At 35.7% G+C, this 26,684-nt stretch overlaps 6 protein-coding genes across 9 annotated transcripts; 4 read left to right on the top strand and 2 right to left on the bottom strand.

Annotated features, from left to right (window-relative positions):
- Nucleotides 1–2,015: 2,015 nt before the first annotated feature.
- Nucleotides 2,016–4,915, bottom strand: LOC9324774 (ras GTPase-activating protein-binding protein 1). Of its 2 annotated transcripts, none has more exons than XM_002887180.2 (9): nucleotides 4,735–4,915; nucleotides 4,433–4,619; nucleotides 3,701–3,959; nucleotides 3,363–3,604; nucleotides 3,132–3,291; nucleotides 2,919–3,034; nucleotides 2,752–2,823; nucleotides 2,610–2,670; nucleotides 2,016–2,526 (listed from the first exon to the last, which is right to left on the bottom strand). In XM_002887180.2, exons 2-9 carry the CDS (start codon nucleotides 4,604–4,606, stop codon nucleotides 2,270–2,272), a joined length of 1,341 nt encoding a protein of 446 aa, XP_002887226.1. In that variant the 5' UTR covers nucleotides 4,607–4,619; nucleotides 4,735–4,915; the 3' UTR covers nucleotides 2,016–2,269. The 2 variants fall into 2 exon arrangements, with proteins under 2 accessions (XP_002887226.1, XP_020891527.1); XM_021035868.1 differs by having other exon boundaries at nucleotides 4,433–4,608.
- A 5,241-nt stretch (nucleotides 4,916–10,156) lies between these two features.
- On the top strand, nucleotides 10,157–12,597 carry LOC9324772 (putative methylesterase 15, chloroplastic). Its single transcript, XM_021010187.1, has 5 exons — nucleotides 10,157–10,901; nucleotides 11,224–11,460; nucleotides 11,566–11,709; nucleotides 11,899–12,033; nucleotides 12,116–12,597. The coding sequence occupies exons 1-5, from the start codon at nucleotides 10,293–10,295 to the stop codon at nucleotides 12,404–12,406; spliced, it is 1,416 nt and encodes a 471-aa protein (XP_020865846.1). The 5' UTR covers nucleotides 10,157–10,292; the 3' UTR covers nucleotides 12,407–12,597.
- Nucleotides 12,598–12,718: 121 nt separating this feature from the next.
- Nucleotides 12,719–14,109, top strand: LOC9324771 (protein SPIRAL1-like 2). The gene is made up of 3 exons (XM_021010188.1): nucleotides 12,719–12,843; nucleotides 13,356–13,641; nucleotides 13,834–14,109. The coding sequence occupies exons 2-3, from the start codon at nucleotides 13,390–13,392 to the stop codon at nucleotides 13,912–13,914; spliced, it is 333 nt and encodes a 110-aa protein (XP_020865847.1). The 5' UTR covers nucleotides 12,719–12,843; nucleotides 13,356–13,389; the 3' UTR covers nucleotides 13,915–14,109.
- A 297-nt stretch (nucleotides 14,110–14,406) lies between these two features.
- On the top strand, nucleotides 14,407–20,843 carry LOC9323291 (serine/threonine-protein kinase PAK 1). Its single transcript, XM_021034320.1, has 18 exons — nucleotides 14,407–15,325; nucleotides 15,482–15,570; nucleotides 15,654–15,761; nucleotides 15,902–16,009; nucleotides 16,175–16,265; nucleotides 16,461–16,513; nucleotides 16,643–16,705; nucleotides 17,058–17,102; nucleotides 17,365–17,400; nucleotides 17,965–18,020; nucleotides 18,427–18,508; nucleotides 18,748–18,876; nucleotides 18,956–19,094; nucleotides 19,435–19,588; nucleotides 19,776–19,980; nucleotides 20,061–20,261; nucleotides 20,376–20,461; nucleotides 20,545–20,843. Exons 1-18 carry the CDS (start codon nucleotides 14,563–14,565, stop codon nucleotides 20,642–20,644), a joined length of 2,508 nt encoding a protein of 835 aa, XP_020889979.1. The 5' UTR covers nucleotides 14,407–14,562; the 3' UTR covers nucleotides 20,645–20,843.
- A 20-nt stretch (nucleotides 20,844–20,863) lies between these two features.
- LOC110230723 lies at nucleotides 20,864–22,594 on the top strand. Of its 2 annotated transcripts, none has more exons than XM_021034324.1 (5): nucleotides 20,864–21,127; nucleotides 21,495–21,561; nucleotides 21,644–21,823; nucleotides 21,914–22,022; nucleotides 22,110–22,594. In XM_021034324.1, exons 1-5 carry the CDS (start codon nucleotides 20,884–20,886, stop codon nucleotides 22,407–22,409), a joined length of 900 nt encoding a protein of 299 aa, XP_020889983.1. In that variant the 5' UTR covers nucleotides 20,864–20,883; the 3' UTR covers nucleotides 22,410–22,594. The 2 variants fall into 2 exon arrangements, with proteins under 2 accessions (XP_020889983.1, XP_020889982.1); XM_021034323.1 differs by having other exon boundaries at nucleotides 21,495–21,565; nucleotides 21,648–21,823.
- On the bottom strand, nucleotides 22,565–25,221 carry LOC9324770 (fructokinase-like 2, chloroplastic). 2 transcript variants are annotated; one of them, XM_021034321.1, is made up of 5 exons: nucleotides 24,985–25,221; nucleotides 24,379–24,722; nucleotides 23,644–24,296; nucleotides 23,093–23,564; nucleotides 22,565–23,004 (listed from the first exon to the last, which is right to left on the bottom strand). In XM_021034321.1, the coding sequence occupies exons 1-5, from the start codon at nucleotides 25,029–25,031 to the stop codon at nucleotides 22,664–22,666; spliced, it is 1,857 nt and encodes a 618-aa protein (XP_020889980.1). In that variant the 5' UTR covers nucleotides 25,032–25,221; the 3' UTR covers nucleotides 22,565–22,663. The 2 variants fall into 2 exon arrangements, with proteins under 2 accessions (XP_020889980.1, XP_020889981.1); XM_021034322.1 differs by lacking the exon at nucleotides 24,985–25,221 and adding an exon at nucleotides 24,905–24,975.
- Nucleotides 25,222–26,684: the final 1,463 nt, after the last annotated feature.

The following is a 26,684-nucleotide window of genomic DNA, read 5'->3' as shown; positions in this document are numbered from 1 at the left end:
AACTAGAAGACCAGAGTTTTTTTTTTTTCTTTCTTGTCTTTAAAATTAAAATGAATAGAATGGTAACACAAATAATAATAGCCATGACTCGATAAACATGGCAAACATTTAGCTATCGGCAAAAAGCCACTCCAATATTTCCAGTAATTTTGCGCAAATGAAAAAATTCAGCGTATTGTCGTCTTTGAAATTTTACTAACAATTAATAATAATACAAACTATAGATTACATATTTATGTTTTGATCATTTTTACGATATCTACTAATGGTCAACCTAAATACTCCCTCCGTTTTCGAATAGTTGTCGTTTTAATTATATGCACACAAATTAAGAAACTATTAATGTTGTTAGTTTTTCAATATAAAAATATCATTAATTATCTACCTAAACATAATTTAACCAATAGTAAATCAAGGTACATAATAAAAATAAATATAAAAAATAAAAAAGTAATAAATTTTGCATGAAAAACTGTAAACAACAACTAATTAAAAACAAAAAAATTTCTCTAAAAGGACAACTATTCGAAAACGGAGGGAGTATATAATAGTCGAAATTCGAGATTCGATAAAAATATTCAGTTATTCGAAGTATTCTCTTGTAATAGGATTTTATACTAGTATCAATGATAGAGATACATTAGCAGATAAATCGTCAATTTTGTAGAATCACGTAAATTTAATGCAAAATTAAATTTAAAATTTCAACCACAAAACATTTTAAGCCAAAACTCTTATACAAAATTCATGTTTTGTTTATTTGTTTACAAAAAAGGCTGAAACTCTTGTATGATTCTAAAAAGAATAATGAATCTAGGCCACTCATCATCACTACAAGTCCACTGTCCACCACACATCAAAGCTAATAGGTGTTGTGTGATGGGTAATGGCGGAGGACGCTTTATAAGTTATTGCCATAGGGGTCACGTGTCTCCAACGGATTGGTAAGTAAAGAATTTAATTACTTTAGTTTGGTTCTAATTTTTTTATTTAACTCATTAAAATCTATCCTTTTAAAAAGGATTCAAACAACTTATGTAGAGAGGTTCTAAAATTTCTGAGAAATTGTAGTAGAATGTAATTTGTTCTCTTAGAATGAACTTTCATTGCATCCAATATATTTATAGACCTTCATATATCAAAAAAATTGGAACAAAACTTGAGCCCATAAAAAAGTAAAACCAATGAGTATTATGCAATAATTATTTTTGGGAAGGATTCTATATATAAAATATAATTGTGAGGAGAAATATTTCGAATTTTATTTATGAGAAATTTTGAGTTTTTCGAGAATATTTTGACATTTTTTATGAGTTCAGTTTCTTAGGAGAGTGAAATGGTTCTTTTGAGCCCTATTTAATTTCGGATGACAAAAAAAAAAAGTTTGTTAGGAGAGGGAAAAAAATTCTCATAATGGATTAGAGTCCAATGGTTTTTTATACTTTCGAATTTAATGATAAATCAAAAGTAACTGGTTTAGAAAAAATCATAAGTAACCATGGATACATTAATAAGTTTTGAAAAAGAATTCTTATATCATTGTAAGATGATAATGACCTTTTTTTTTTTAATCCTTTTACATTATAAAATGTTATGGTCATTTCCTTTTTAGGTTCTTGCTATTGCTAAGAAATTAGGAAATTACTTCCAAAAGGGAAAAAATTTCCTAAAAGATAAAGCCATTTTTAACACATTTTCTGAGAGAAAAGGTAGGTAAGCTGGAAAAGAGATTGGAATCAAATCTAGCAAAATCGTTGACGTGGGAGACAAGAGAGAGAGAGAGGTGTCGCATTCGCATATTATTTGTTTTCTCTTTATCAAGCATTGCTAAATTACTTCTTTTTACAACTCCTAATTACTTGTTTATTACAAATTCTTTGCTTCTTTAGAAATTACAAATATTGAAATGATGCAACATTAGACCAGATTTCATATAGCTTATCTTAAATTACTATTTTTCTTCAAAGTGACTTGATTCGCAACGGAACAAACCATAGGATATACGTTAACGTGAATACTCGAATAATAAAAATTGGAATATAAGAAGAAAAAAAACAAAAAGACAGAAGAAAATGACTGGTGAAAAGAAGAATTATGTTGAGTTCCATAAGAAGAAAACAAAAAAGAAAACCTAAAGAAATAAAGATATATGAATTTGTAATGTCGAAAAATAATCTCAATTTGCAAACTCTTGAAATAATAAATTTTCTAAGAAAGCTCCAAATTGTAAGTGTTGTTCTTGTGTTGGTGTTTGTAGAGGAGAGTATCATCAAGCTGCTTGAACCTTAGGGGCTCCTCCTTCACTTTTTTTTTGGTTATTGTCTCCATTTGCATTCCGGTTTTTTCTAATATTCCTACGGTTTCTGACCTGCTTGAACTCATCTTCGCCATCTTCTGCAGAGCCGTTTTGTGTCTTGCTGTCATCTGCAGAGCTAATCTCAGTCTTGCTGCCATCTGCAGAGCCATTCTGAATCTTGTTGCTTCCACCTTTGGTTTTCCCAGAAGGTTTGCTTCCATCATAGTCAACTGCAAGAGGAAGATTCAGCCTTGCACGCTAGAAACCGATGATTTTAGATTAAGAGGCGGGGGTTAAGGAAAGAGAAGCTTACCTTCCTTCTCCTTTACACGAAGCTTACGGTCTGCAAGCATGAAGGGCGTGTTCTTGGTAGCCTGGAATTGACAGAGTTTGAATATTAGAAATTCAGAGACTTTTAAAAGGGAAACAAGAAACTGGTATCTGTAGTTAGTTACCTGAAGCACGCTCTGGACAGAGGCAGCAGATTCAAAGGCAATAAACCCGAAGCAAACTGGATTAGCATTGCCCTGGACACATAAGAAAAATGTAGAATTCATGTAAGGATTCTAGGAGAGGTGATGAGTAGAAATAGCAAAAAGATACGAGAGATCAAAGATCAAACCCTGGAGCTTCGGACTTGAATCCCGTTTTCTTTGATAGGACCAAAATCCTTGAACAGTTCATAGAGTTGGGGCGGCATTGCATTCAATGGCAGATTTGCCACAAATATAGATTTACCTGAAACAAAAACACACCCATCCGATAAACAAAATAGACAAGAAACGAAAAGAGTTAATTTCAATCCGACAGTAAATGGCAATCTCTGTCTGCTAACCTGGTTCTTCAATGATCTTCTGATCATTTTTCTTTATAGATTTACTGACGTAAGCAGGTTTTTTAGGTGCTGCAGCAGCACGTGGTTGTCCCATGTATTTAGGTTGCTGAACCGGGGCTTTCACTTGAAACGGAGCAGCGTTGTTTGCCAACGATTGGACCTGTACCGCATTACGGGTAAGTATGCATAGATGTCCCATGTTAAACAAAAATTTGCAAACATATGACTTACAATCGCAGCAAACGATCTCTTGGCTCCATCAGGTTGAGGAGCAACTGTTTCAGCAACTTGCTCTGTTGATTTTTGAGCAATAACAGCTTTTTCAGACTGCTTCATCTTTCCATTGTCCAATGGAGCAGCAGCATTCTTTTCAACAGCAGCATTAACAGACTTGGCCACCGAAGCATCGTTTTTCTGTTTCAGCTCGGTCTTCTTTAGCTCAGCAGCTGGCTTCACAATCTCAGTTGCTGGCTCTACAATGTAGATAGTCCACAAAGAGTAATAATTATTGACTGATATGGACTTACTCGACAAACTTAATCAAACGGAAAAAAGTTAAGACAACTTACCACATTCAACAACTGGCAGAGTTTGTGGGGTGGAATCATCTTGATCAACATATCGAAACATGTCATTGAGGACAACATGGTTATTATGACGTGCCAAATAGAATATCTGAGAAAACTTCCTCCTCAGGTTGTCTTTTCCAGTCATGAAACCGATAACCATGATAATTATCCCATCATCCAAAGAATTCTGAGAATCGATACTCAGAACCTCAAATGTCGTATTGTCAAAGCCACATGAAAGGATATGCTCGTTGATAGCCTGTAAGAACCAACATTATAAATAATGTGAAGTCTGAAACTAAACAAGAGTATAAAGTGAATCTCAATTGAAGAAAAAGAAAAGAAGTCAACAAAGCATTAAGTATGAGAAATCAACAAGTCAATTATAACTAGTATCACAACAATCGCATACAAATCTGTTCTCATATCACCATCACCTAAACTAGAAGAACACACTAATCTAAAGAGCTGTGATCTAACATAAGCAATTGTTCAATAGAACTCAATTTCCACAATGCAATAAACTGAGATAAACAAAAACTAAAAGCAACCAACAAAAAGTATGAGCAACATAAAGCTAAAGAGCTAATACAACCGTGACGTAATCAAAGGATAGTTTCACTAGCATGAGATCGATCGATTTCAAAACAATAGGAGCATTAAAGGACAAGACTTTATGTTATCAAATAGAAGGAGCATTAAAAAGGACAAGACTTTATGTTCTGAAATTACCTCAACGGAAGTAAAAGACAGCATAGTACCATCAGGACTAGGTCTGCTGAAAACACTATCATCAACATATAACTTATGAGCTTCATGAGGAACATATCTTAAAACATGATAGTACTGTTCCACAAAGGCAGCAGAAATCGCCTTCGCTGAAGGAACAACTCCCTCGGTAGCCATATCTGCACACGTACTGATAATCAAACCAACGACAAAACAAAAACAGAGAACAATTCAGAATCAAATCGGAAAAACCCTAGATCAAATTTTTTTTAAAACCCAAATCTGAAATCGGATCAATAATAAACCTGGCGGCAGAGGAAGATGGAACCGAGGAGAGTCCGGCGATAAAGAAGGAAGCTTGAGAGGCGTGATTAGGTTTTTTAGGGAAATTTAGATTTGGAGAAGAAGAAGAAGAAGAGAGAGCCTTTAATAGGGTTTTAGAGAGGTTCCTTGATTTGATTTGATTTCTTACGGCGATGCAGAAACTAAATAAATAAGGAAGAAGGAATATATAATAATTTCTAAAATTCTATTTAAGGTAGGCTTTGGTTTTCTTATTTCCGAACTCAACTAGTAAATTTGGTTTTTTTGACTTGGTTACCTTTTTAAGTTGACCGACTTAAGAACTTTTAACCCATCACACGGTTAAAAAAGTAAATAAAAAAAAGGAAAATCTTAACGCACTCGAGTCGAGTGGTTCGTGTGGGTCTTACTTGGTTTCGGCGTGTTTCGGACCATGTGACACTTATGAACTTAGCTCTTGTCCAAATTTTGTATTAAAAAGAAGTTTCTAGAACTTTTGTATATCTATATGTTAATATCTTTCATTTTTGATTATATCATTAATGATAATAAATTTTTTGAAGATTGGATAAATCTACTGTTTATTTAATTAGAGATATCTAAATAGTAAATACAAATCAATATATTTAAATAAATCTTATAAGATATTTTATTTAAAATACTGAGATTTTGTTTTGTAGCTCTTGTTATCTTGTAAGAAATTCATTGCTTATTTATTTTTCAATTTATAATTATAAGATTATAAGAGAAGTGAAGATTGACTTTAGAAGTCAATAAGGGATTAAAAAGATAAAAAAAATTAGAACTATAATTGTAAAAAGTAAAGCAGAACACTAAATAATTTTCAAATTATTTTGATTTAATTAGTAACTTTAAAAGAACACATAGTGAAGAAACTTAATATCATGGACCAGTAGAATAAGTTTAAGTAATATGTATAATAAAATCACATAATTAGCATATAAAAGAAACTTAACGATAATGTGAGTTAGCAATTTTGAAAACAAAACTTTATATGATAAGATAAGTTGGAAAAAATAAAAGGTTAATAGTAAAAGGGTTTTGTGCAAAAAACCCTTAGAGTTACCAATTTTTGCAACTTTACTCTCTTTCTCCAAAAATGCAAAATAATTCTATGAATTCAGAAATAATATGCAATATAGCCATTTTTGCTATTATCAAATTTTTAAAATTTTGAAAAAAATAATATATCAAATCGAAGCCCTCGAGACGAGGAGTTCAACTACACCTTTAGAATTTTTAAAATTAAATTTATGTGACGGTGAAAACGTTTACAATATATGTATAAGGGTTGTGTTACATATTATTTTTTACTTCAAAAGATTATTTTGCATTTTTTGGAGGTGAAAAGTAAATTTGCAAAATATCACACGGATCCTAATCTAGTGAATAATAAATTATCTCAATTTTTAGCGAAGAATTGCTCTAAATCCACACTACCTGACATATGTTTATAAACACAGACAGTTATAGAGGTTGTTTCTACCAAAGGTTGTAAATCTTCTCCTCCATGGGCATGAAGTTGAAAATCTATAAATTTTGAACTTGGCCCATGATTTAATGATCCTTTCGGTTGATCAAATATATTTACCGTTACGCTTTCTTTGCATGTAGATACTCCCGATCGATTTGTTCACATTTAATTTGTAGGATTATTCGGCACTCGATATCTTTCACTTGGAGTATTCTTCTCGATGAATTAATGAATTTTTCTGGAAACATAAAGCTTGGAAAATATCGATCTCTGAGGTTTGGATAGAAAGAAATAATCAATTTTAACGTGATATCCACAGATTAAGACTAAATCATCCTTTCAATTAAAGGTGTTATAAAGAAATAATAAGAAAAATAATGCAACAATTTATTTTTGAGTTGAATGCATAACATATTTTGCTCACTTTATTTGTGTCACATTTTTATATACCAATAATATTACTAATATAGAAAAAAATACAATATATTATTACTCTCTCTCTCTCTCTCTCTCTCTCTCTCTCATGTCAGAAATTTTTCATAGGACGGCGCTCACTGAAGAACCGCCGAACGCGATGCCGGAGGAGGTTTTTTTCGACAGTTTTTGCTTGGAAAAGAATCATCGTTGCACTGGAAAAAAGCTTATCTTTTTTTTCTACTTTGCAATCGCTGATTAGTGTTCTTTTGTTTGGAACTGAAGATTACAAGTTAGGAAAACCCAATTCGTTTTTTAGTTACGGAACTCAAGATTTAGGGTTTGGTTTTTCTTAGTTAAGGAAGGGAGTAATTAGGGTTTGGTTTTTCTTTGCTTGGGAAAGAATCATCGTTGCCCATGTAAAAAGCTTGTTTTTTTTTTGCTCTGGAATCGCTGATTAGTATTCTTTTGTTTGGAATTGAGGATTGCAATTTAGGGAAACCCAATTCGTTTTTTTTGTTACGGGACTTAAGATATAGGGTTTAGTTTTTCTTGGTTAAGGAAGAGAGTAATGAGGGTTTTGTTTTCTTTGATTTTGTCTTATAGGTAGATCACGAAGTGAAAAACTCTAAATCGGATGTTCAAGAGAAGACAAGTGACCAAGAATCCAACAAAGGGTAAACGAAACATGCTTTTGTGTTCCACCTCTGAAATTTTGGATTGTTTGTCTCTTACAAAACATGTGTTATATTTCAAGAAGCAGAGAAAGAGAAGTAATAGTTTCCCAGAGGTTATGGGCATGACATCAGCTAAGGAAAATGCTAAGTCTGCTGGTGAAAAGAGCTATTCTATGACCGGGAGAGATCTAGACTCACATAAGGGATCAGAGGACAATGACTACAAGAGAGCCTTTGGGCATGAAGGTTCAATCATCAAGAACAAGGCAAGTAAACTAGTCAAATCATCATTTTAAATAAAAACAGAAAGAAACTCAAAATCATGGACCACTATAATAAGTTAAGCAATATTTATAATACAATCACATAATAAGATAAGTTTGGAAAACAAAACTTTATATAATAAGATAAGTTTGGATAAAATAAAAGGTTATAAGATATCTTAAAAGGTATATTTTGCTGATTCAAATCCAAACATATAAGATTCATAATTGATTAACATAATGTTTACATAAAATTACAAGACAACTTACTAAATTTTCTAAAATACTATTTATCATTTAATTCGTGTATCACACAGGTCCTTATCTTTTTTTTTTGGAAGATCACACGGGTCCTAATCTATGAAATAATAAATTTCTAGTGAATAATGAATTACAAGCCAATATTGATATAATTGCTCTGGATCCGCACTACCTCGCATATGTTTATAAACAAAGACAATTAGAGATGTTGTTTTTACCAAATGTTGTAAATCTTCTCATCCATGGGCATTGTAAATTTTTGAGATAAACTAGATATTAAAATAGTGCGGAAGCTTAATAAACAATAAAGAAATAAACGAGACGACACGAGATTTAACGAGGTATCAGTTGGTTCTCTTTCAAACCAACCCCTAGTCCTCGACTGCAAACAAGTTTATTAGATAACTTTAAGAAGACAATACAAGATAGAAATAAAACTTTTACACAAATTTTAACATATCTATCTAAAACATGATATAAGATATCACGAGTAAAACATTTACTCTCCTTTAATCATGGATGTCTTCTTCTTGCTGAAATCCTTGCTTCGTGCTCCTCACAGCGGCAACAACTTCTTCCCAAGGTTATCTCTCTCAAACTAAACAGTCACACAACACTTGAATAATGAACTTTGTTTTCTGTTTCTCTGTTTTAACAGTGTAGCAAGTGTATACTTTGGAAGACACAACACATCTTCTTCTTATAGAGAAATTTTCCACGACTAACGTTACTCCTTTTCTACACAAAGAAATAGATCAATCACCACTTAATACAATTAACGTTAGAGAATAATATATCATATAGAAGAAAAGTCAAATTCCCACTTTATCAAGACTTTCCAATAAACAAATATGCCAAATTTACAATTAATAAAAAGAAATAATTATATCATAATTCAAAATAATATTCTTAGAATCAAACAGGCATGAAATTGAAGATCCATAAATTTTAACCTTGGCCCATGATTTAATGATCCTTTCGGTTGATCCGATATATCTACCACTACGGTTTCCCACGAACCTGACTCCATAAGACCATATGCAAGGGGGGAACTTTTGAGTGTGTTCTTAGGATTTAAAAATAGGAAATAAGGTGAACAGTGGTAGAACAGTTCTAACTTATCCTGCAAACTGTTCTTCCTGAAGAACAGTTTTTTATAATTTTAAGAACAGTTGTATCCACTATTTAACATTTTTATTATTTTAAAACCCTTAAGAACACACCAAGTGTTCCCCCTTGCATATGCTCTAAGAAGATTTCAAAATATATTATATTTTTGGCAGCCTTTACTCCCAATCATGCAACATGGAGTGGTATTCATAGAAAGGTTATAGGGAATATTGTTCGTCAAAACAAATCATGTTCGAGGTATTTGACAATCGATGAGGCCTGGGCATAAAATCCGAAATTCGAAAACCGATCTGAAACCAATCCGAAAAATCCGGTTTCGAATCTGAAGCGAATAGTCACGAAATCCGAACGGATAATGAATTCTCCTATCCGAATTATCCGAATCGAACCCGATCCGAACCAAAAACCGAAAGGATATCCGAAAACCAAAAATAAAATTATATATTCAAAAATATTAGTTATATTTAGCTATAATTTTATAACAAAGAACAAAAATTATAAATAACCTAGATATCGGAAATTTTTTAGTTATATTTGTTAAAATTATACTTATTTTTACGAAATTTAGCCAAATTTTAGTAAGACTAAACTATTTTTTATTCATATTAAACATTTTTTTAGTTTTTATCACGAAAAAGACACTATCCGAACCGAAACCGATCCGAATCTGACACTATCCGAACCGAAACCGATCCGAATCTGACACTATCCGAATCGAACCCGATCCGAATAGTCACAAAATCCGAACGGATAATAAACTCTCCTACCCGAATTATCCGAATCCGAATAAATCCGATTCAGTGATCGCCATATTATTTGTTTTGTAGTCACCAAATTCAGTGAAAATCGCTAAAAAAATTAGCAACCAAAAGTATCGCTTGATGGTAGCTATCGGATAAACAACATTTAGTCGTAGTCGTTGGTCACAATGGCTAGGGACTGACAAAAGAAAAAGATCTATATATAAACAAGAAAGATACGAGGATAAATATGTTTTATCGTTGTAAAGAAATAGTCTGCACTCGAAAGTCAAAGTAGCAAAATGCTCAAAGAAAGTGCCCTTCCATGTTCCTCCCTCTTTCTTCTATCTCCATCTGTATAGGCAAACAATTTTCATTAGTTTTATTTTTTTATCATTAGTTGATGATAGAATAATCAAAATTTTAAATCAATTTTTCTCATATGTGCGTTTTCGTGAGTCTCAAGTAAAAAAAGTGTGTCAAAACTATCACGATCAAACAGATTTACATTAAGTACAGCTTCACAACGTGAGAGTCTCAACTCTTCATTTTCACCCATCAGAAATCAAAATAATACACATGCAAGCACGAACATGCTACATATATATAAAACACATACACACAAACTTGTACACATTACAAGAAAAACCAAAAATTAAAAAAATGGGAAACTCTTTAAGATGCATATCGCAAGAACAAGATCCAAACCAGAAGAAACCTAGCTCCGTCGTCAACGGTAATAGCTCGGAGAAACACGTTCGGAGGCTGTCTCTAATACCATCTTTCCGACGCCGGACATTACTTCCATCTCTCTCTTGCTCCGGATCCTCAACTTCGTCTACGTCCAAGAAAGGAGGGATCAAGACAAAAAAAAAGATCAGAGAAAGACACCACCAAGAGCATCATCATGATCACGAGAAAGACTCTCTAATCCAAGAACAAACCTTAGCCGCCACTAATATCCTCTTTAGTCAAACGCCTCGTAACAGCAACTCTGCTCCTCCTTTCCGACGCTCCACCTCCGTCGTTTACACTCAGCCACCTCCTGCCGCTGTAGCCGCCTCCGTAGGTTCTGTTTCCGGCGCCTTGACTCCTAAGAAATCCACTTATGGATACGTTAGAAGTTCTAGTAATAGGCAGAGATCAAGCACCGATCCTGTTCTTAAACCCAATCAGCTCCTAGACAAGGCAAGTACTTTTATATTGTCCATTTATTTGGCTCCGTTACATGATACACCCCTAGATTCATCGAACTGTTCAAACCGGTAAAAATTGAACCGGCTAGTTCCTATAGATTCATTTGAGGAATTGAAGTGAATAACCAAAAACATTGAATGAAAAATATATAAAACGACATTTTTGTTAAATGTTTTTGTGAGAACAATCACTTGTTACACATGGATGATTACATAAACATATTTGTGTTAATCTTTTAATTTGTTTTAGCCAAATTCGCTATTGAGACTCATTAATCATTATATGATACTATGATATAAATGGATGGAAGCAGGAGCTAAAGGTGGAAGGTGCGGAGACGAAGCGGTTCGTCCTGGTTCATGGAGGAGGGTTTGGTGCATGGTGTTGGTACAAAACCATAACGCTCTTAGAGAAACATGGTTTCCAAGTCGATGCCGTTGACTTGACCGGTTCTGGTGTCAGCTCTTTCGATACAAACAACATCACTAGCCTCTCTCAATACGTCAAACCCCTCCTCCACTTCTTCGACACCCTTAAACCCACCGAGAAGGTCTCACTTTCATCTTATCATAATGTTTTTTTTTTTTGGTCTCAATAACACTAAAAATGGTAATTTACTAACAAATTTAAGATATAAATTGATGGGTGTGAGCAGGTGATATTAGTGGGGCATGATTTTGGAGGTGCTTGTATGTCTTATGCCATGGAGATGTACCCTTCTAAGATCTCGAAGGCTATCTTCATCTCTGCTGCTATGTTGGCTAATGCCCAAAGCACTCTTGATCTCTTTAACCAACAGGTTTTTTCTTTTTCTTTTTTCTCCAAAACATTTGTTTCTATTTTTTAAAGAGTTTATGCACTAAGTAGCCTAATTTTGGCATTTATTTGCCAAAATGATAAGATAACAAATTATTTTACACAATATCTTGTTAAAATTAACTAAGCACCAAAAATTTTTAAAATCTAATTGCAACCATTTGATTTGCAGCCTGACTCAAATTATGATCTGATGGAACAAGTCCATCTATTTCTGTACGCCAACGGAAAAAAGAACCCTCCAACAGCCGTTGATTTCGACAGATCTTTGCTTAGAGACTTTTTCTTTAATCAGAGCCCTCCAAAGGTACACTACACATAAGGCTAATAAATAGCTGAACCGGTACAATTCGGTTTAACTAAACCCGACTTGTCTTTTTTTGGTACAGGACGTTGCATTAGCGTCGGTATCCATGAGACCGATCCCGTTCGCGCCAGTGGTCGAAAAGCTTCACGTGTCGGAGAAAAACTACGGTTCAATCCGACGGTTCTACATCAAAACCATGGAGGATGATTACGCTGTACCGGTTTCTCTACAAGATGCAATGATCAAATCGAATCCTCCTGAACAAGTTTTCAATCTCAAGGGCTCTGATCATGCACCATTCTTCTCTCGTCCTCAGTCTTTGAACCGAATACTCGTCGAGATTTCTCAATTACCTCCCAAGAAATCTTCTTGATCAATGTTACCGGTTATGTAAACCGAACCGGACATAGGATCCTGTAAACATAAAGTTAGAGATTGTCGGATTTGTTTTTTTTTTTTTTGGAGAGATATGAACAAAAACACATTTGAGAATGGGTCCGTTTTTTTATAATTTGTAACAGTTTTATCAAACAGTAATGCTTTATAAAAGTTTTGAATCACTAATGCAAAAAGATTAGGAAGAAAGCTAAGTTAATTTTTGGATTACACTAGAAAAAGGTTTAAAGTTACAAAACGACACCGGCTTATACAGTGATTGTTGTTCTGTTGGATAATGACGTGCCAGATAAGCATTACCTTACTATTTTCCGTCACCTTTATTTAGTATATATATATCACAATTCACAGGCTTCTTGTTATCTCTCATTGGCTCTTCTTCTTGGCTTCTTCTCAAATCACCTTGCTGATCAGGTAAACTTGATTGGTGTTTTGTGTTGTTTCCTTCTCGACTTAGGTGTTTGTTTGAGAAGTTTTTTTCATTTGTTGTTTTTTTTCTCTGTATGTTGACATGTTGTGTTCATATATAGCATTGCATCAACGGATAGGTTCGGATATGCAGAATTTGATTGATGTATGAAAGAATGTTTGTATACTCTAGCCTCTAGCTAGGTTATTGAGCAATTGCTTTTGTTAGGGTAAGATGAAGATAGTGTGGTTCAAAATTCATCTGGCAAGTCTTTTCAATGATGTTATTATATTGGTGATGATAAGTTGTTAATGACTCTCAAGTCTTAATTCATATTTTGGTTTTGTTGCGTTGTAGATGTGAATGTTTTTTAACAGAAGCTTTCACAAACAAATTATGATTAATTGAGTGATCACTCCACTATTCTTTTTTGTTGTTTCATATCGTTTAGTGGATAATGTTTTTGTGTAAAATATGATTCTGATTCAAGATTTTATCATATTTTTGAACCCAAAAGCTAAAGAATCTTTGAGAGAAGCAAGAGAGATAGAATGGGTCGTGGAGTTAGTGCCGGTGGAGGGCAGAGTTCTTTGGGATATCTTTTTGGGAGCGGAGAGGCTCCAAAGCCATCAACCGTTAACAAAGCTCCAGCCGAAACCCAGTCTTCTGCTCCTGCTCCACCTCTTCAAACTGCTGCTCCAAAGGCTGTTGATAGCATCAAACAAGTTCCTGCTGGTCTCAATAGCAACTCTACAAATAATTACATGCGTGCAGAAGGACAGAACACAGGCAACTTCATTACGGTATGTCTCCTTCTTTCAATGAATCGGGTTCTGTGTGCTGGTTATCGGATAGCAAAAAAATCTGCGTCTTACTTTTTTTAGATTAGTTGGCTGACAATGAAGCTTTGTTTTGTTTTTTTGTGCGCTAACAAAGTAATCAAATGTCTAAAAGTTATGGTACAGTTACGAAAACATCTTGTGGTTGTTGTGCAGGACCGGCCATCGACCAAAGTTCACTCAGCTCCAGGAGGTGGCTCGTCTCTGAATTACCTCTTTGGTGGTGGTAGCAACTAGCTATTTGAGGCAAACTTGGTCACTCTATCTTCTTTATCCCAAGTCACCCTTGTATCATTTTCGTGGAACCTCTTGCCTCTTGGTCCCTAGCAGAATATAAAATCTGTATAATCTCTAAATTTCTATGTGATTCAATTGTTGTATTCTCGTCTTTCAAACAATAACATTCTCTCTAGATTTCTACTATTTTTTTCACGTTTCGATTCATAAAAACCTCAAATAAATGTTAAAGAAAAACGAATAAGAACAATCTTGTATCCCATTTCCGCAATTGAACACTTTAATTGGTAATCGGTAAAACGGTAAGGTCAAAACGGAATATACCATTTTTTTTTCTTCAACGGAATATACCGTTATCTTTTTTTTTCTCTATCTTCTGCAACTTTTTGTCGTACTTTATAACCATTATTTATTTTTTTACACCAATATATATTTACTGTAACAAATAATTATGCAAGAAACACTAATGTTTAGAGGGTGCATAGACAAACATAGAATTAAATTAATATTCCAGCTTGCAAAAAAATTTAGTTGGCCCATTCCTTTTTTTTAATGATTTTTTTGTTCATCATTAATTTTAACGACGAGAAGTAGTCTGCCTGACTCTCTTTTTCTCTCTCCCGGCGACGACGGTTAGAGCCGCCATAGATGGATCATAACTCGCCGAGATCTCGTCGGAGCCGGAAACCGGAGCCCAAATCCGACATATACTCCACTTTCGTAGTCCACTCCGACTCCGATTCTGATCAAGGTCGAAATCGAGATAAACGTAAAGCCAAACCTGAGGAAGACGAAAATGTCGATTTATACGCTACAATGGTTTACAAAGGTGATAGTGACGGAGAAGGAGAGGAAGATGATGAAGACGATTCTATGCTTCCTCCTCTTCTCAAGCGTCTTCCCAAAGATTTCGGAGGCGGCGCGTCGCTCGATTACGACGACGACGACGGTGACGAAACCGGAGATTTCGGCACGATGATTGTGAAAACAGATCGGAGTAGTCATAGTAAGAACAGTCCGTACTCTTCCAAACCGCGTATGGGAGTTAGTCCTAGGAGGAGAGCGAGAGGTGGAGATGAGGAATCTTCCGATGAGGAAGACGAAGAAGAAGAAGATGATGATGATGACGGAGAGTACGGTACGTTTGTTGTGAAATCTTCGTCTAAAAAGGGAAAGAATAAAGAGAAGGAGATTGATATGTCAACTATGGGAAGAGCTGTTGCGAGTATGCAGAAATCAAATTTTGGTGGTAAGACTCGGAAATTGGATCCTTCCTCTTCTTCTTCGAAGCTTCAAGGTGAAGATAATCGGAAAATGCAGCAGCAGAACAGTAAGATGTCGACTACGTCTCTTCCGGATAGCATTACTAGAGAAGATCCAACCACCAAATACGAATTCCTCAATGAACTTGGTAAATTAGCATATCTAGCTTCATAGAGTTAATTTGGTGTTTGTCTCTATCGGATTTGCTCCATTATGTTGCTATGATCATGATCAGCTATCAATATCCCTCAGTGCTTGTTCCAATTTTTGCTTACTATATCAAATCTGGCATCTGGATTGGCAGGGAAAGGATCATATGGATCTGTATACAAGGCAAGAGATTTGAAAACATCGGAGATTGTTGCTGTTAAAGTCATATCACTTACTGAAGGGGTATTAAAAGCTTGTCCTCAGCATAAGTTAAAATGTCATAGTTGCTAAAGCACTCTATGTGATTCAAGTTCTACTTTTATCAGGAGGAGGGATATGAAGAGATCCGGGGAGAAATTGAGATGCTGCAGCAGTGTAACCATCCAAATGTTGTCCGCTACCTTGGGAGTTACCAAGGAGAAGATTATCTTTGGGTGAGCATCTGGGCCTCAGCTTGGTTATCTTTGTTGTATATAGGAGCTCTTACTATTTGGAATCAGTTTTTTTTTCTTCGTTTATATATTATAGTTTATGTATTCGCTCTCTCTAGTTATTAATTTATGTCTTCTGACAGATAGTGATGGAGTATTGTGGAGGTGGAAGTGTTGCTGATCTTATGAATGTTACCGAGGAGGCGTTGGAGGAGTATCAGATAGCATATATATGCCGGGAGGCGTTGAAGGTATGCACACAATTGTCTGTACCTTTTTCACTTTATAGAATGGCTAGAAGCATGAAGAAGAAAAATGATGTCTGCTCTCCTGTATTTGATGGTTCCGTCTTTGCTTGCGCTCATTTGCTTCAACATGTTTTAGGCCTTATACTTCTGTTTGTATCTATTTTGTAGGGCCTTGCATACTTGCACTCAATATATAAAGTCCATAGAGACATTAAAGGTGGTAATATCTTGTTAACTGAACAAGGAGAGGTCAAGTTGGGTAAGTTAGCTTGGGGAATTATATAACCACCTGTTTGAAGAGTTGCCTTTACTTATGTTATTTTTATTACACATGCAGGCTTTTATGTTTTAAAGCTTAGAATCTTCCTTAGCCTTATCGGTTTTTAATTAGAATTTTTATTTATTGCTTTACAGCTGCATGCTGATTCCAAAGTTCGCTACCTTATCTTTTCAGGTGATTTTGGGGTTGCAGCTCAACTTACGCGGACTATGTCGAAGCGAAACACGGTAAATACATATTTGAATAAAGTTCCTATGGTTAATGCTTCAAGCTTTCTTTGATCAGTCGGGCTATTAAAGCCTTAGAGACTTTCTGCGCCTGATGGTGGATTCTTTAATGTTTTGTCTTGTTTGAAGTTCATTGGGACTCCACATTGGATGGCCCCGGAGGTTATTCAGGAAAATCGTTATGATGGGAAGGTAGGTGTCCTATTTGACAGTAAATTGTCTGATAAACTCCTTCAAGTTTTTCGATTAATTTAAAAAACTTCACATTTTATGGACTGATTTAGTGGTCCCTTTCATATCTAAATGTTAATTGCTGGAGTTTAAATTTTCACGTCTACTAAATCTAATATTATATCTCTTGAAGAAAGTAATTAAGGTTTTACTAAAAATGGGTTTGCATACCAGTTCACAGGATGCTACTTTTAGAGGAAATTAGAATCTGGTACATAAGCCAGTTAGAAACTAAGACTGCGAAGTTTTCTAGAGAGTAGAATTAAGGATTTTCCTGTTTACAACTTGATGACATTTTGACTCTTTAATACAGGTGGATGTATGGGCTCTTGGTGTTTCAGCTATCGAGATGGCAGAGGTAATATGGGACTACTTCTCTTAGGTGACAGTTTAGTACTTTTTATCCGACAATTGTGCAAGCAAGCTAAGTTAGTGACTGTTTTGAGAGCTGATTGTCCTGTTAGCTGTACTGAGTCTCGCCTGACATGTTGTGGAAAAAAGAAGAAAATTGTACATTTTGATTAACACTTTTGACCCCTTGTCACTTAACTCGCTTCTTCCTTATTTTATTCTTAATAATTCTGTGGTTTTCTTCTGACTTTTGGTTGTGTTGTTTACAGGGGCTTCCTCCAAGATCAGCAGTTCATCCGATGAGGGTTGGTATATTTATATTAAGCCATCTTGCTTTTTAATTATGTTTCCAAGTGATCAGATACCTTGCTGAGTTTAGGATGGGCAAACTATACAGTCTCGCCCTTTTTAATGGTTTTGTTTTTTTTCTCTGCTTGGAAAATTGAAAGGAATGACTTGAAGCCAAACCTAAAACAATTTGTTGCACATCAGTGCGAGTTTGGCTTCGTTTCAAGAGTTTCTGTAAATGTGGTTGGCTCGAACCATTTATTAACTTTGGTTGTAAGTGGTTTGGTTAGGTCTGTTATAAACCAATCTCAAAGCAGCTTGCTGTTGTTAAGTTTGTCCTATAAATTGAAATGGAATGAAATTTGTATAGACCTGGTATGAAATTTTTCATAAACATGAGAGTTATTAGGCTAGAAAATGGAGGTCTTGAAATACTCTTAAAAGGCCTTCTCTTGATTGGTTAGTGTTGAATACTACGTAAGAGAGAGAAACTTTTGCTTGTTTGCTTACTTGATGGCCACTAATCTTATCATGCTATTGTCGTTATTTAATATCTCATTTCAAACATCTGTCTTTGTTAGGTTTTATTCATGATATCCATCGAGCCAGCTCCAATGCTCGAGGATAAAGAAAAATGGTATGTCTTCAACCTCTTTAGAATTGTCACGACGATTATCATTAAGGCAGAAGAGAATTTTCCAAATCATCCAAGCGCAATCAGCACCTTATATTGTGAAAAGTATAGTTCCTTGTAGTCGCTTCATAGACGTATGGGTCCACAGGTGCTGTAGTAATTGCATATCCACAATATATACAGTGCTTTATCGATTGATGGTCTATTATTAGCTTCAGAACGATTTTTCTCATGGGTCTAATAATTTTTCTAGCATTGGCAAAGAAAACTTATATATGTGGTTAGCAGCATACTTTTATACAAAAGCATTGACCTACAAGCGCTCTGAATCATAGTAATGCAATTCTCGTTAAAGAGGTCTTGGCAATATCTTATGCAACATTCGACTGTTGGTTGCTACTTTCTGCAGGTCCCTGGTCTTTCATGATTTTGTTGCAAAGTGCCTTACAAAGGAACCACGTCTTCGCCCAACTGCAGCTGAGATGCTTAAGGTAAACTATGATAGTCTTTTGCCTGTTCGCCAGAGATCGTTAGTATGTGTATCTCAATGCGCTCTTTTTTCCTTCCATTTTTCTTTCTTTTCAGCTAACTGTGACTCTGTCTTGTCAATATTAGGATGTCTTCAGCTTTAGTTGTCAGAATTACCATCAATTTCATAACTGGCATGCAATTTAGTGTTTAAGTTCTCTGTGTTCTGCTGATGCCATTTACTCTTTGGTTTTAAATTCAGCACAAATTTGTTGAGAGATGTAAAACTGGGGCTTCCGCAATGTCGCCAAAGATTGAGAAGTCCAGACAAATCAGAGCTGTAATGGCTTTGCAAGCGCAAAGTGTTGTCGCACCTTCTTCGGAGGACACTGTATGTATTGTTTTTCTGAAACGGTTACCCCTCTCTTAGTTACCCCCATCTTCTTTCCTAATATCTAATCTTGTAACAGTCAACACTGGGTCCAAAATCAAATGAAGAGGTAGGAATTACTGTTCCAGCTAAACCTCCTCAAAATTCCACCGAAGCACCTCTAACTGGCACCCTGAATCGGCAGCATATAACTGGCAACACTGTGTTGGCTGGAGAAGGCAAGTATTATATGCATGCGTATCTATGTCCATATTGCATACTTCCACATAAGGAATTCAACCAAATGGTGTGTTGTTGTTGACTAATCAGTATGCTTCTCTAAACATGTGCTGTGAACCTCAGCCTGTTATGTAGTAATTTACAAGTTGGCAATCTGCATTTCCGAACCATCATGAGAATTGTTGAGTGCATTTTCTTGGAGATGTATAGTAAACTCTAGGGGATGATGTTTTGATGATTTATTCAGCAGCTTTTTTAGCATCCAAGCTGTTGTGAGTTTTCTCCCTTCATGGTTTCAAAAGCATGTAACTTAATGTTTCCACTGGTTCATGTGATCAGGTGGTGACTTTGGAACTATGATCGTTCATGGTGAGGATGAGGCAGAGGAGAGTGACTCCAGGTCTCAACTTGTCAAAGAGAAAGAAGAATCTTCATCTTCTCAGGTTGAAGGTGTTTCTCGCGAAGTCTCCGGAGAAGAATTACCTGACTCATGGTATTTTATCTTTGTAATCCTTTTTTTTTTACTTTATCGGGGGCATATCTACTTACATAAATAGGCGCTTAAATTTTCCTTCAGATCATCCAATTTATTGAAAAGAAAGTTACATGGATATATAACAATCAGGATCTGATGATGAACTTGCTTCTTGAGCATAATTTAACCTGATATTGGTTTCTAGGATACATGACAAAAAGAATCCTCCGGGTATCGATCTTCCAATTGAAGCTTCGACTTCACAGAGCATCCAGGCCAGTTCGTCTCATGAGCATAGAACCAAGCTAAATAACATAGCTGGAACACAGATTGAAGGTGGCAGTGATGCAAGTGGTAGTACCTTGAAAAATGAAACTGTTGGCAGGAAAGCTTTTGCTTTGCAAGATAAGGTTAGTTAGTTTTGTGCTGTGTCTGTGCGACAGTCTAGTCAATGGCGTGTTTGGGTTAAAATGTGTCTACTTTCCTGCAGTTATGGTCAATCTACGCAGCTGGAAACACAGTACCAATACCATTCTTGAGAGCAACAGATATATCCCCAATTGCACTCTTGTCAGAGAACATGATCGGAGGCATGCAACAAGATGGGAATGGAACTGTAGCCGTTGAAGCACTTCAGGAGCTCTTCACTTCTGATCCCCAATCCAAAAAGGGTCGACGTGGACAAAACGAGGTCGAAACTCTCTCTCTCTCTCTCTCTCTCTCTCTCTCTCTCTCTGAACTCTATATAACGTGAATGAATCATAATTTTATAATAATCTGTGGGGGTATGAAATATATTCTGCAGATGCCTCTTCCTCCAAGCGTATACCAAAGACTGACTACAAGCTCTTCTCTAATGAACCTTGCACAAGTTTTAGCATACCACAGAGCGTACGTGGGAGATAATAGCAAATGTTTTTGTTTTGTTTAAATGTCAGGACTAGAAACCTAAAAACCCATTCTGCTGATTGCAGGTGTTACGAGGAAATGCCGCTGCAGGAATTGCAAGCAACGCAGGAGCAGCAAACCATTCAAAATCTATGCGATACTCTTCGCACTATTCTCCGCCTCTAAGTATTTCTATGTTCATATCTGTTGCTACTCTTGTATTAGTATAGTATAGGTTGGCTCGACAAGTACATCTTTATTTTTCCTAAACGTTTTTTTAAAAACCAATCAATTTTGTATCCTCTTAGCACAATTGCTAGAAGATTGAATGTAAGAAACGGATTTTATAACACTCGTATAAATAGAATTCCTTAGGTTGAATAAATATTATTACAAGTCGTGTCCTGTGGGTAATTCGAAGAAGCATGGTGAGATACCAAAGTCTCTCTGCTTTGTTTCGAGCTTCTCGCCGTTTAACCTCACCGGCGACTTGGTTCTCCGTTAGGCAATTTTCTTCTTCCTTACTACTTCCAAAGACGACTCCTCCTCGCTATTTTCCTTTCTCTTCTTCAATCTCTAGGTTTTCTTCTTCGTCTTCTTCTCCTTCTCCTTCAGTTCGACCGCCAAAATCCGCCGGTAGTAATGGCGGCGAAGAAGACACTTTTGAATGTAAGATAAAATAAATCAACCTTGTCTTCTTTGACTGCCTCTCTATCTTCTGGGTTTAGAATTTGTTTAGGTCTTTTTCGTGTCTATAAGGTGTTTGTTAAAATGTCTCCTGCTTATAAAATTTAATGTTGCTCACTTTTAGCCAAACGGTTGCTTCACCTTAGAATTTTAATGTTTTCGCAGTTGAGTTATGTAAATGCCCCTTAAGAGTTTCCTGACAAGTCAGAAACGTTTGGTCTCATGTAACACACTTTTTGTATGTTCTAAGTTAGAAACTGTCTTTTCTTGTCCATAGAAGCTGGTATTTCCTAAAGGTCATAAGATACTGTTGGTCTCATAACACATTTGCTTCCAATCCAATTGGCAGATAAAACAACTGATGATGTTGAGGTCATAGAAGATTGGGAAGAAGAAGAAGATGAGGAAGTTGAATCTTATGTATAGTTCTCCTACATTTTCTCATCACTTCGCTACTCTGATTCTTCGATTCTTTTAAGCTAATCTTTCTTCTGTTTTACAGCTTGGTGATGGAGGAGATGGTGGTGGAATTGTTCTTCGAGATGTGCCATGGGGTGAAAAAGTTCTCTCTATTGCTGCAGAAGTTTTGAAACAGTCTGAGGAAGAGTTGGAATTGTTTGCTTTCAAAACTTCACCTCGTGGATATATATATGTCAGACTAGACAAACTCTCAAATGAGTAAGATTCTTCACCCTTCTATATCAAACCATTGCGAAAGCAGTATGTTTCAGAAACTAAAGAAAGCTTCTTGTTTTTCCTTGTACAAAGATATGGATGTCCTACCATGGATAAGCTTGAGGAATTTAGTCGGGAATTTAAGAAAAGACTAGATGATGCTGGGGCTGAAAAAGTAATCCCAGAGGATCTAGCCCTTGAGGTAAAAAGAGTCTTTCTCCATGAATCAACGACCACTCAGGGTCAATTTGTTCTAAATCTTGTGTCCGTGTTGTTTTTTTCTGTAAAGGTGTCATCTCCAGGAGCTGAGAGGCTGCTGAGAGTTCCAGAGGACTTGCCTCGATTTAAGGAGATGCCAATGACAGTAAGCTATGTAGAGAAAACCAACTCAAGGAAAGTAGTGAAAACTGCAGTGTTTCTCTTGGAGTCTATCGATGCAGAATCGGATAACTGTGTCTGGAAATTAGCAGATGTGAAGGAGAACAGAGATCCCGAAAGCAAAGGCAGACCGTTAAGCCGGAAACAAAAGGACTTGAGAATCACACTGCCTTTCACAGATCACAAGAAGATAAATCTCTACTTGGATTAGTTAAGTAGACGTAGAAGTAGAGTTGCTAGTAAAGGAAGTTCATTGTCTCTAAGGGTTTCACATTGCTGTTTTTGGATCATTTCTCTATCCCGTTAGACATATCTTCTCTAAGCTCACTAGTGTACACTAGGTTGTGTTTAATATAATGGTCTAGATATTAAAACATATGACAAAAATTCACACTACTAAGATGTTGTAAGATGCGAACAGGGAAAAAAGCTGACTAACAGAAATAATATCAGTTCTTATGAAAATCATAAACTACCATCTTCAAACATTGAGCCAACAAGCTCTAACTTCTTGTATTCCCTTTCCTCTACTGGTTTCATAACGTATGGACCATCTGGTTCATCATAAGGCTTTGAGGTTTGGTATTCCCTCTCTGTTATCGATCTTATACCGTTTGGATCTGATTCCACTTCATCTTCTTCATCATCATCTTCTTCTTCCATGTCATCCTTTGGAGGATATCCTCGGGTTTGTGCCTGCAACCATTGATCAACAACACCACACTCAATTGCATATCTTGCTGTTCGTTCCAGGTACCCTTTATTGTTCATAAGATCTGGCTGAACCGTAAGCATTCTTATTAGACCTGAAATAGAGAGTAATGTAGTTCAGTTAACACCAGCATAACTTTCCAATTGCTATGAGAAACAAAAAAAAGACAGCGAAAAGTGTACCTGCAACGATGCCATCTCCAGATGCTGACATATCCCTTGTAAAAGGAGTAATGGGAGCATCCTCCATTCCAGAAACAGCACCATTGTGCTCTTTGGTATAGTAATGGATCTTAGAAGTGCCATTGGTCACAAACAAGACCTTGAGATTTTCATGCCAAAGCTGTTCCACAGTTTCTGGCGGATAATGGACAAACTTACTGATGTCATTGTTTTCTGTATCGAACTCTTCAGTTGGCTCGATTCCGCATAAGAATTCAAGTTCCTGTTTTGTGATTTCAATTATGTCTGCAAGATCCCACACTTCCTGTATGAAAGACTTGGTTTCTTCGCTGGACTGCCATAGTGGTAAAGGGAGATTCAAGTCATAAAAAATGACAGTGCCTAGTTGCTTTGATATCTTGATGGCTTGTATCGTAGTCGACATCATCTTCTTATCGAGTAGAGAATGCGTGCTGAAGTAGAACAATTTCGCCTGCATCAAAGTTAAGAGATTGGTGAACAAGAAAAAGAGTAAAAAACTCAATGTTCCAAATCTCCAAGACAATATTTACCTCTTTGAGCACATCAACGTTGATTTCAGATTTTGAAAGTGAATCCTCTGCACAGGGCTTGATACAAGTCGATTTCAAGCGACCTCTCTTGCTGATCTTCATAGTAGAACATGCCGTAACCCTTTTACCATCAATCTTAACTGATCTAGTTTGGACTTTGCACACATTCAGGTAATACAACATGGCTTGACCATAGTCATCATCCCCGAGTTTGCCCATAAAAGCAACCTTACCACCCAAGCTTGCAAGAGCAATAGCAACACCTCCTGCACATCCTCCAGGAGCCCGGATATACTTCTCCGGGGCCCACTTTGCATCGCTCATCCGTTTGTGTAGTTCATAATCTAATAGCCTGTTAGCTGGCCTTCCCGAGGGCACAAAAGCATGTTGTGCAGATCCAAAGCAACACACAAGAGGAGGCCATCCATAAGTGTGACTAATATCTTCACTGTCATGTTTACTCAGATCAATCTCTTCTTCTTCACTCTCGGTATCAGTGCTTTCAACAGCCAAGGCTTCCTCGACATCACTAACCTCGTCATGAGTACTAGTAGCTAAATCATCCTCCATTTCTTTATCTTTCTTAACAGTCCTCTTTCGTCTCACTTTCTTCTCGGTTTTTACTTCCTCCACATCAGAAGAAGCTGCTGCAGCTGTAAATATGTAGAATTCAAATTATGCACTAGTGAATCATCAAGTGAGGACCAATCATCTCAGAAATGGTAAAGTCATTACCTTTCTTTCTAGTTCTTGTCTTTGGTTTCAAAGCTGAAACAGTGCTTTCCTTGTCTAAAACACCATCACTATCTACCAAAAGTTGAGAACTTTCTTCTAATGGTTCATCAGTTGCTACCACCTTCTTCTTCGTTGTTCGAGCACCACCTCTCCTAACACTTTTCGATGGTTTCTTCCCCCCAACCGCCCCGTTTCCATCATTGCCTTCGTCTTCAAGAGGGGCTGACTCTGATAGCTTTCTCCTACCAGCAGCCATAGGAAAGCTTTGTTTCCCATTCCATCTTTCACCTCTAAACTTCACAAAACCCAGCGACTGGAGCAGACAAGGAACATCTGCATTGCATCTGCCAAAATTAAGCACAGCTATGAGAAAACCATGACATCAAAATGTGGAATTTTCAAACAGAAATAACATGGCTTTCCACTAAATTGAACAAGAAAGTGGATACAAATCAGCGAAAAAAAGCACTCAATTCAAATCATTGTTACTCATTCTTCTGTAGAAAGATAAGAAAAGCATTCGCACATTTCTGGGCAGCAAAGTAGTTCTACGCCAAATCCATAGAAACCCATGGAAGAAAACAAGAGCGATAGAAGCAAAGGGACCTGGGAAATGATAAGAATTGGGTGAAGGAGAGAGACGCCATGGACATCAAATAAGAGCTCTTTTCGAAACGAAATTGTACTGAAACTAAGCTCCGAAACCCATAAAGTCGAAAGAAGCCTAAACCCAGAAATCAACACAGGAGAGCAATAAGTTTATGAGTTTGAGGGAGATTGGGGTTTAAGCTCTGAAACCGCAAGAGGAGAGCTAGCTGGGAGAGGATGAGGGAGAGGTTTAGCGCTTTAACAAAACGGCACGCGTTCTATGTTGTAAATGTGAAAACGTCAAGATGTCCATACTCTTCTTTACTAAATTTATTTACGGCTCATTTTTCTTCTTTGTGATCAGTAAGAAAAATATGATAGTTTTACACTTTTAGTGATACATAAAAAAATATATATATACCGTAAGCATAGTGCATTTAGAATAATCTATATTCTATAGTACATATTTTTTTTAAGTGTAGGTAGAATTGCATTGTTGTGTAGTTTTTCGTGAAATCGTTTGCTATATAAAAATTACTGCAAGGATAAATTTTGTTCGTTGTGAAGTTAATTGGCTTCCAACAAAGCCACGAAAACTTACCATTCATTGAAATCATATACATCTGGTGTGATGAGAAACTTAATACAAATTCTAACACGAGAAGAATAATGTTATGGTAAAAGTAAAACGGCTATTTTTTTGCTAAATAAATGAAAATAATATTGTTTCGAGTTATGATAACAAAAAAAAAAAACAGAACAGTTGAATCGACTATCGGTAATTTGGTATGCAAGAATATTGATGTAGTCACAAAAAAATTCAATAAACTTTATAAATGAAAAATTTGATGTGGTTGACGAACAAAAAAATGATGTGGTTTTAAAGGTGGAAATTAAATAATTGGACTGTAACACACATTTTTCCATCATCTATCCAAATATATATTTAAATAGTAAAAAAAATGGAATAGATAATAAAATTAATGAAAAGAAAATTTTCTGAATACAAAATTGATATAAGAAAACAACTATAGAAAAATAGGAAAACTAAATACATTTAGATGTGGGAAAACTAAATATATTTAGATTATATCAAGTCATTAAATAGAAAAAAATCATATGAAAGAGATAAGAAGAGATATTAAAATATCAAAGTAGGAAATTTTAAATAGAAACTTTTTGAACAATAAGAGTTAATTAGATGATATGATCAATTATCAAGTCATAATACAGAATAAATCATATAAAAAAGACAAAAATAATAATTAAAATATCAACGTATGACACTTGTCAAATAGAAAGAGTGCACTTGGTAAAAGATTATTACACATTATCAAATAGAAAGAGTGCACTTGGTAAAAGATTATTACACTTATCTAAAGATAGTAAAATGTAAATAAATGAGGAATAAGCAAATTCATCAATCTTCATTGTTAGATTGAACTGATCATAATTGTTTACTATGGAGATGAACTGGTATTTAATTGGTAACATCCCTCTTTTTTACATCACCCCAACTATGAGAGATTCACTACCAATTTCAAAATCTCTTTAACAAAGTTTTCTTCTCTTTTTTGTCTTTTTTTTTCTAAACCTTCATATCTAATTCGAAAGAAGCTGATTTTTGACGAGCGTGAAAGACACAAGGTACTCGAATAACAAAACTAGTTCAGAGAAAAAGTATGTGAAAATTGGCTACCATCTTATCTCTCTCATAA

The sequence above is a fragment of the Arabidopsis lyrata genome, assembly GCF_000004255.2.
Source record: "Arabidopsis lyrata subsp. lyrata unplaced genomic scaffold ARALYscaffold_2, whole genome shotgun sequence".
NCBI classification, from domain to species: domain Eukaryota; kingdom Viridiplantae; phylum Streptophyta; class Magnoliopsida; order Brassicales; family Brassicaceae; genus Arabidopsis; species Arabidopsis lyrata.
The sequence above is the reverse complement of the archived record's forward strand: the minus strand, read 5'-3'. Positions and strand labels throughout refer to the sequence as shown.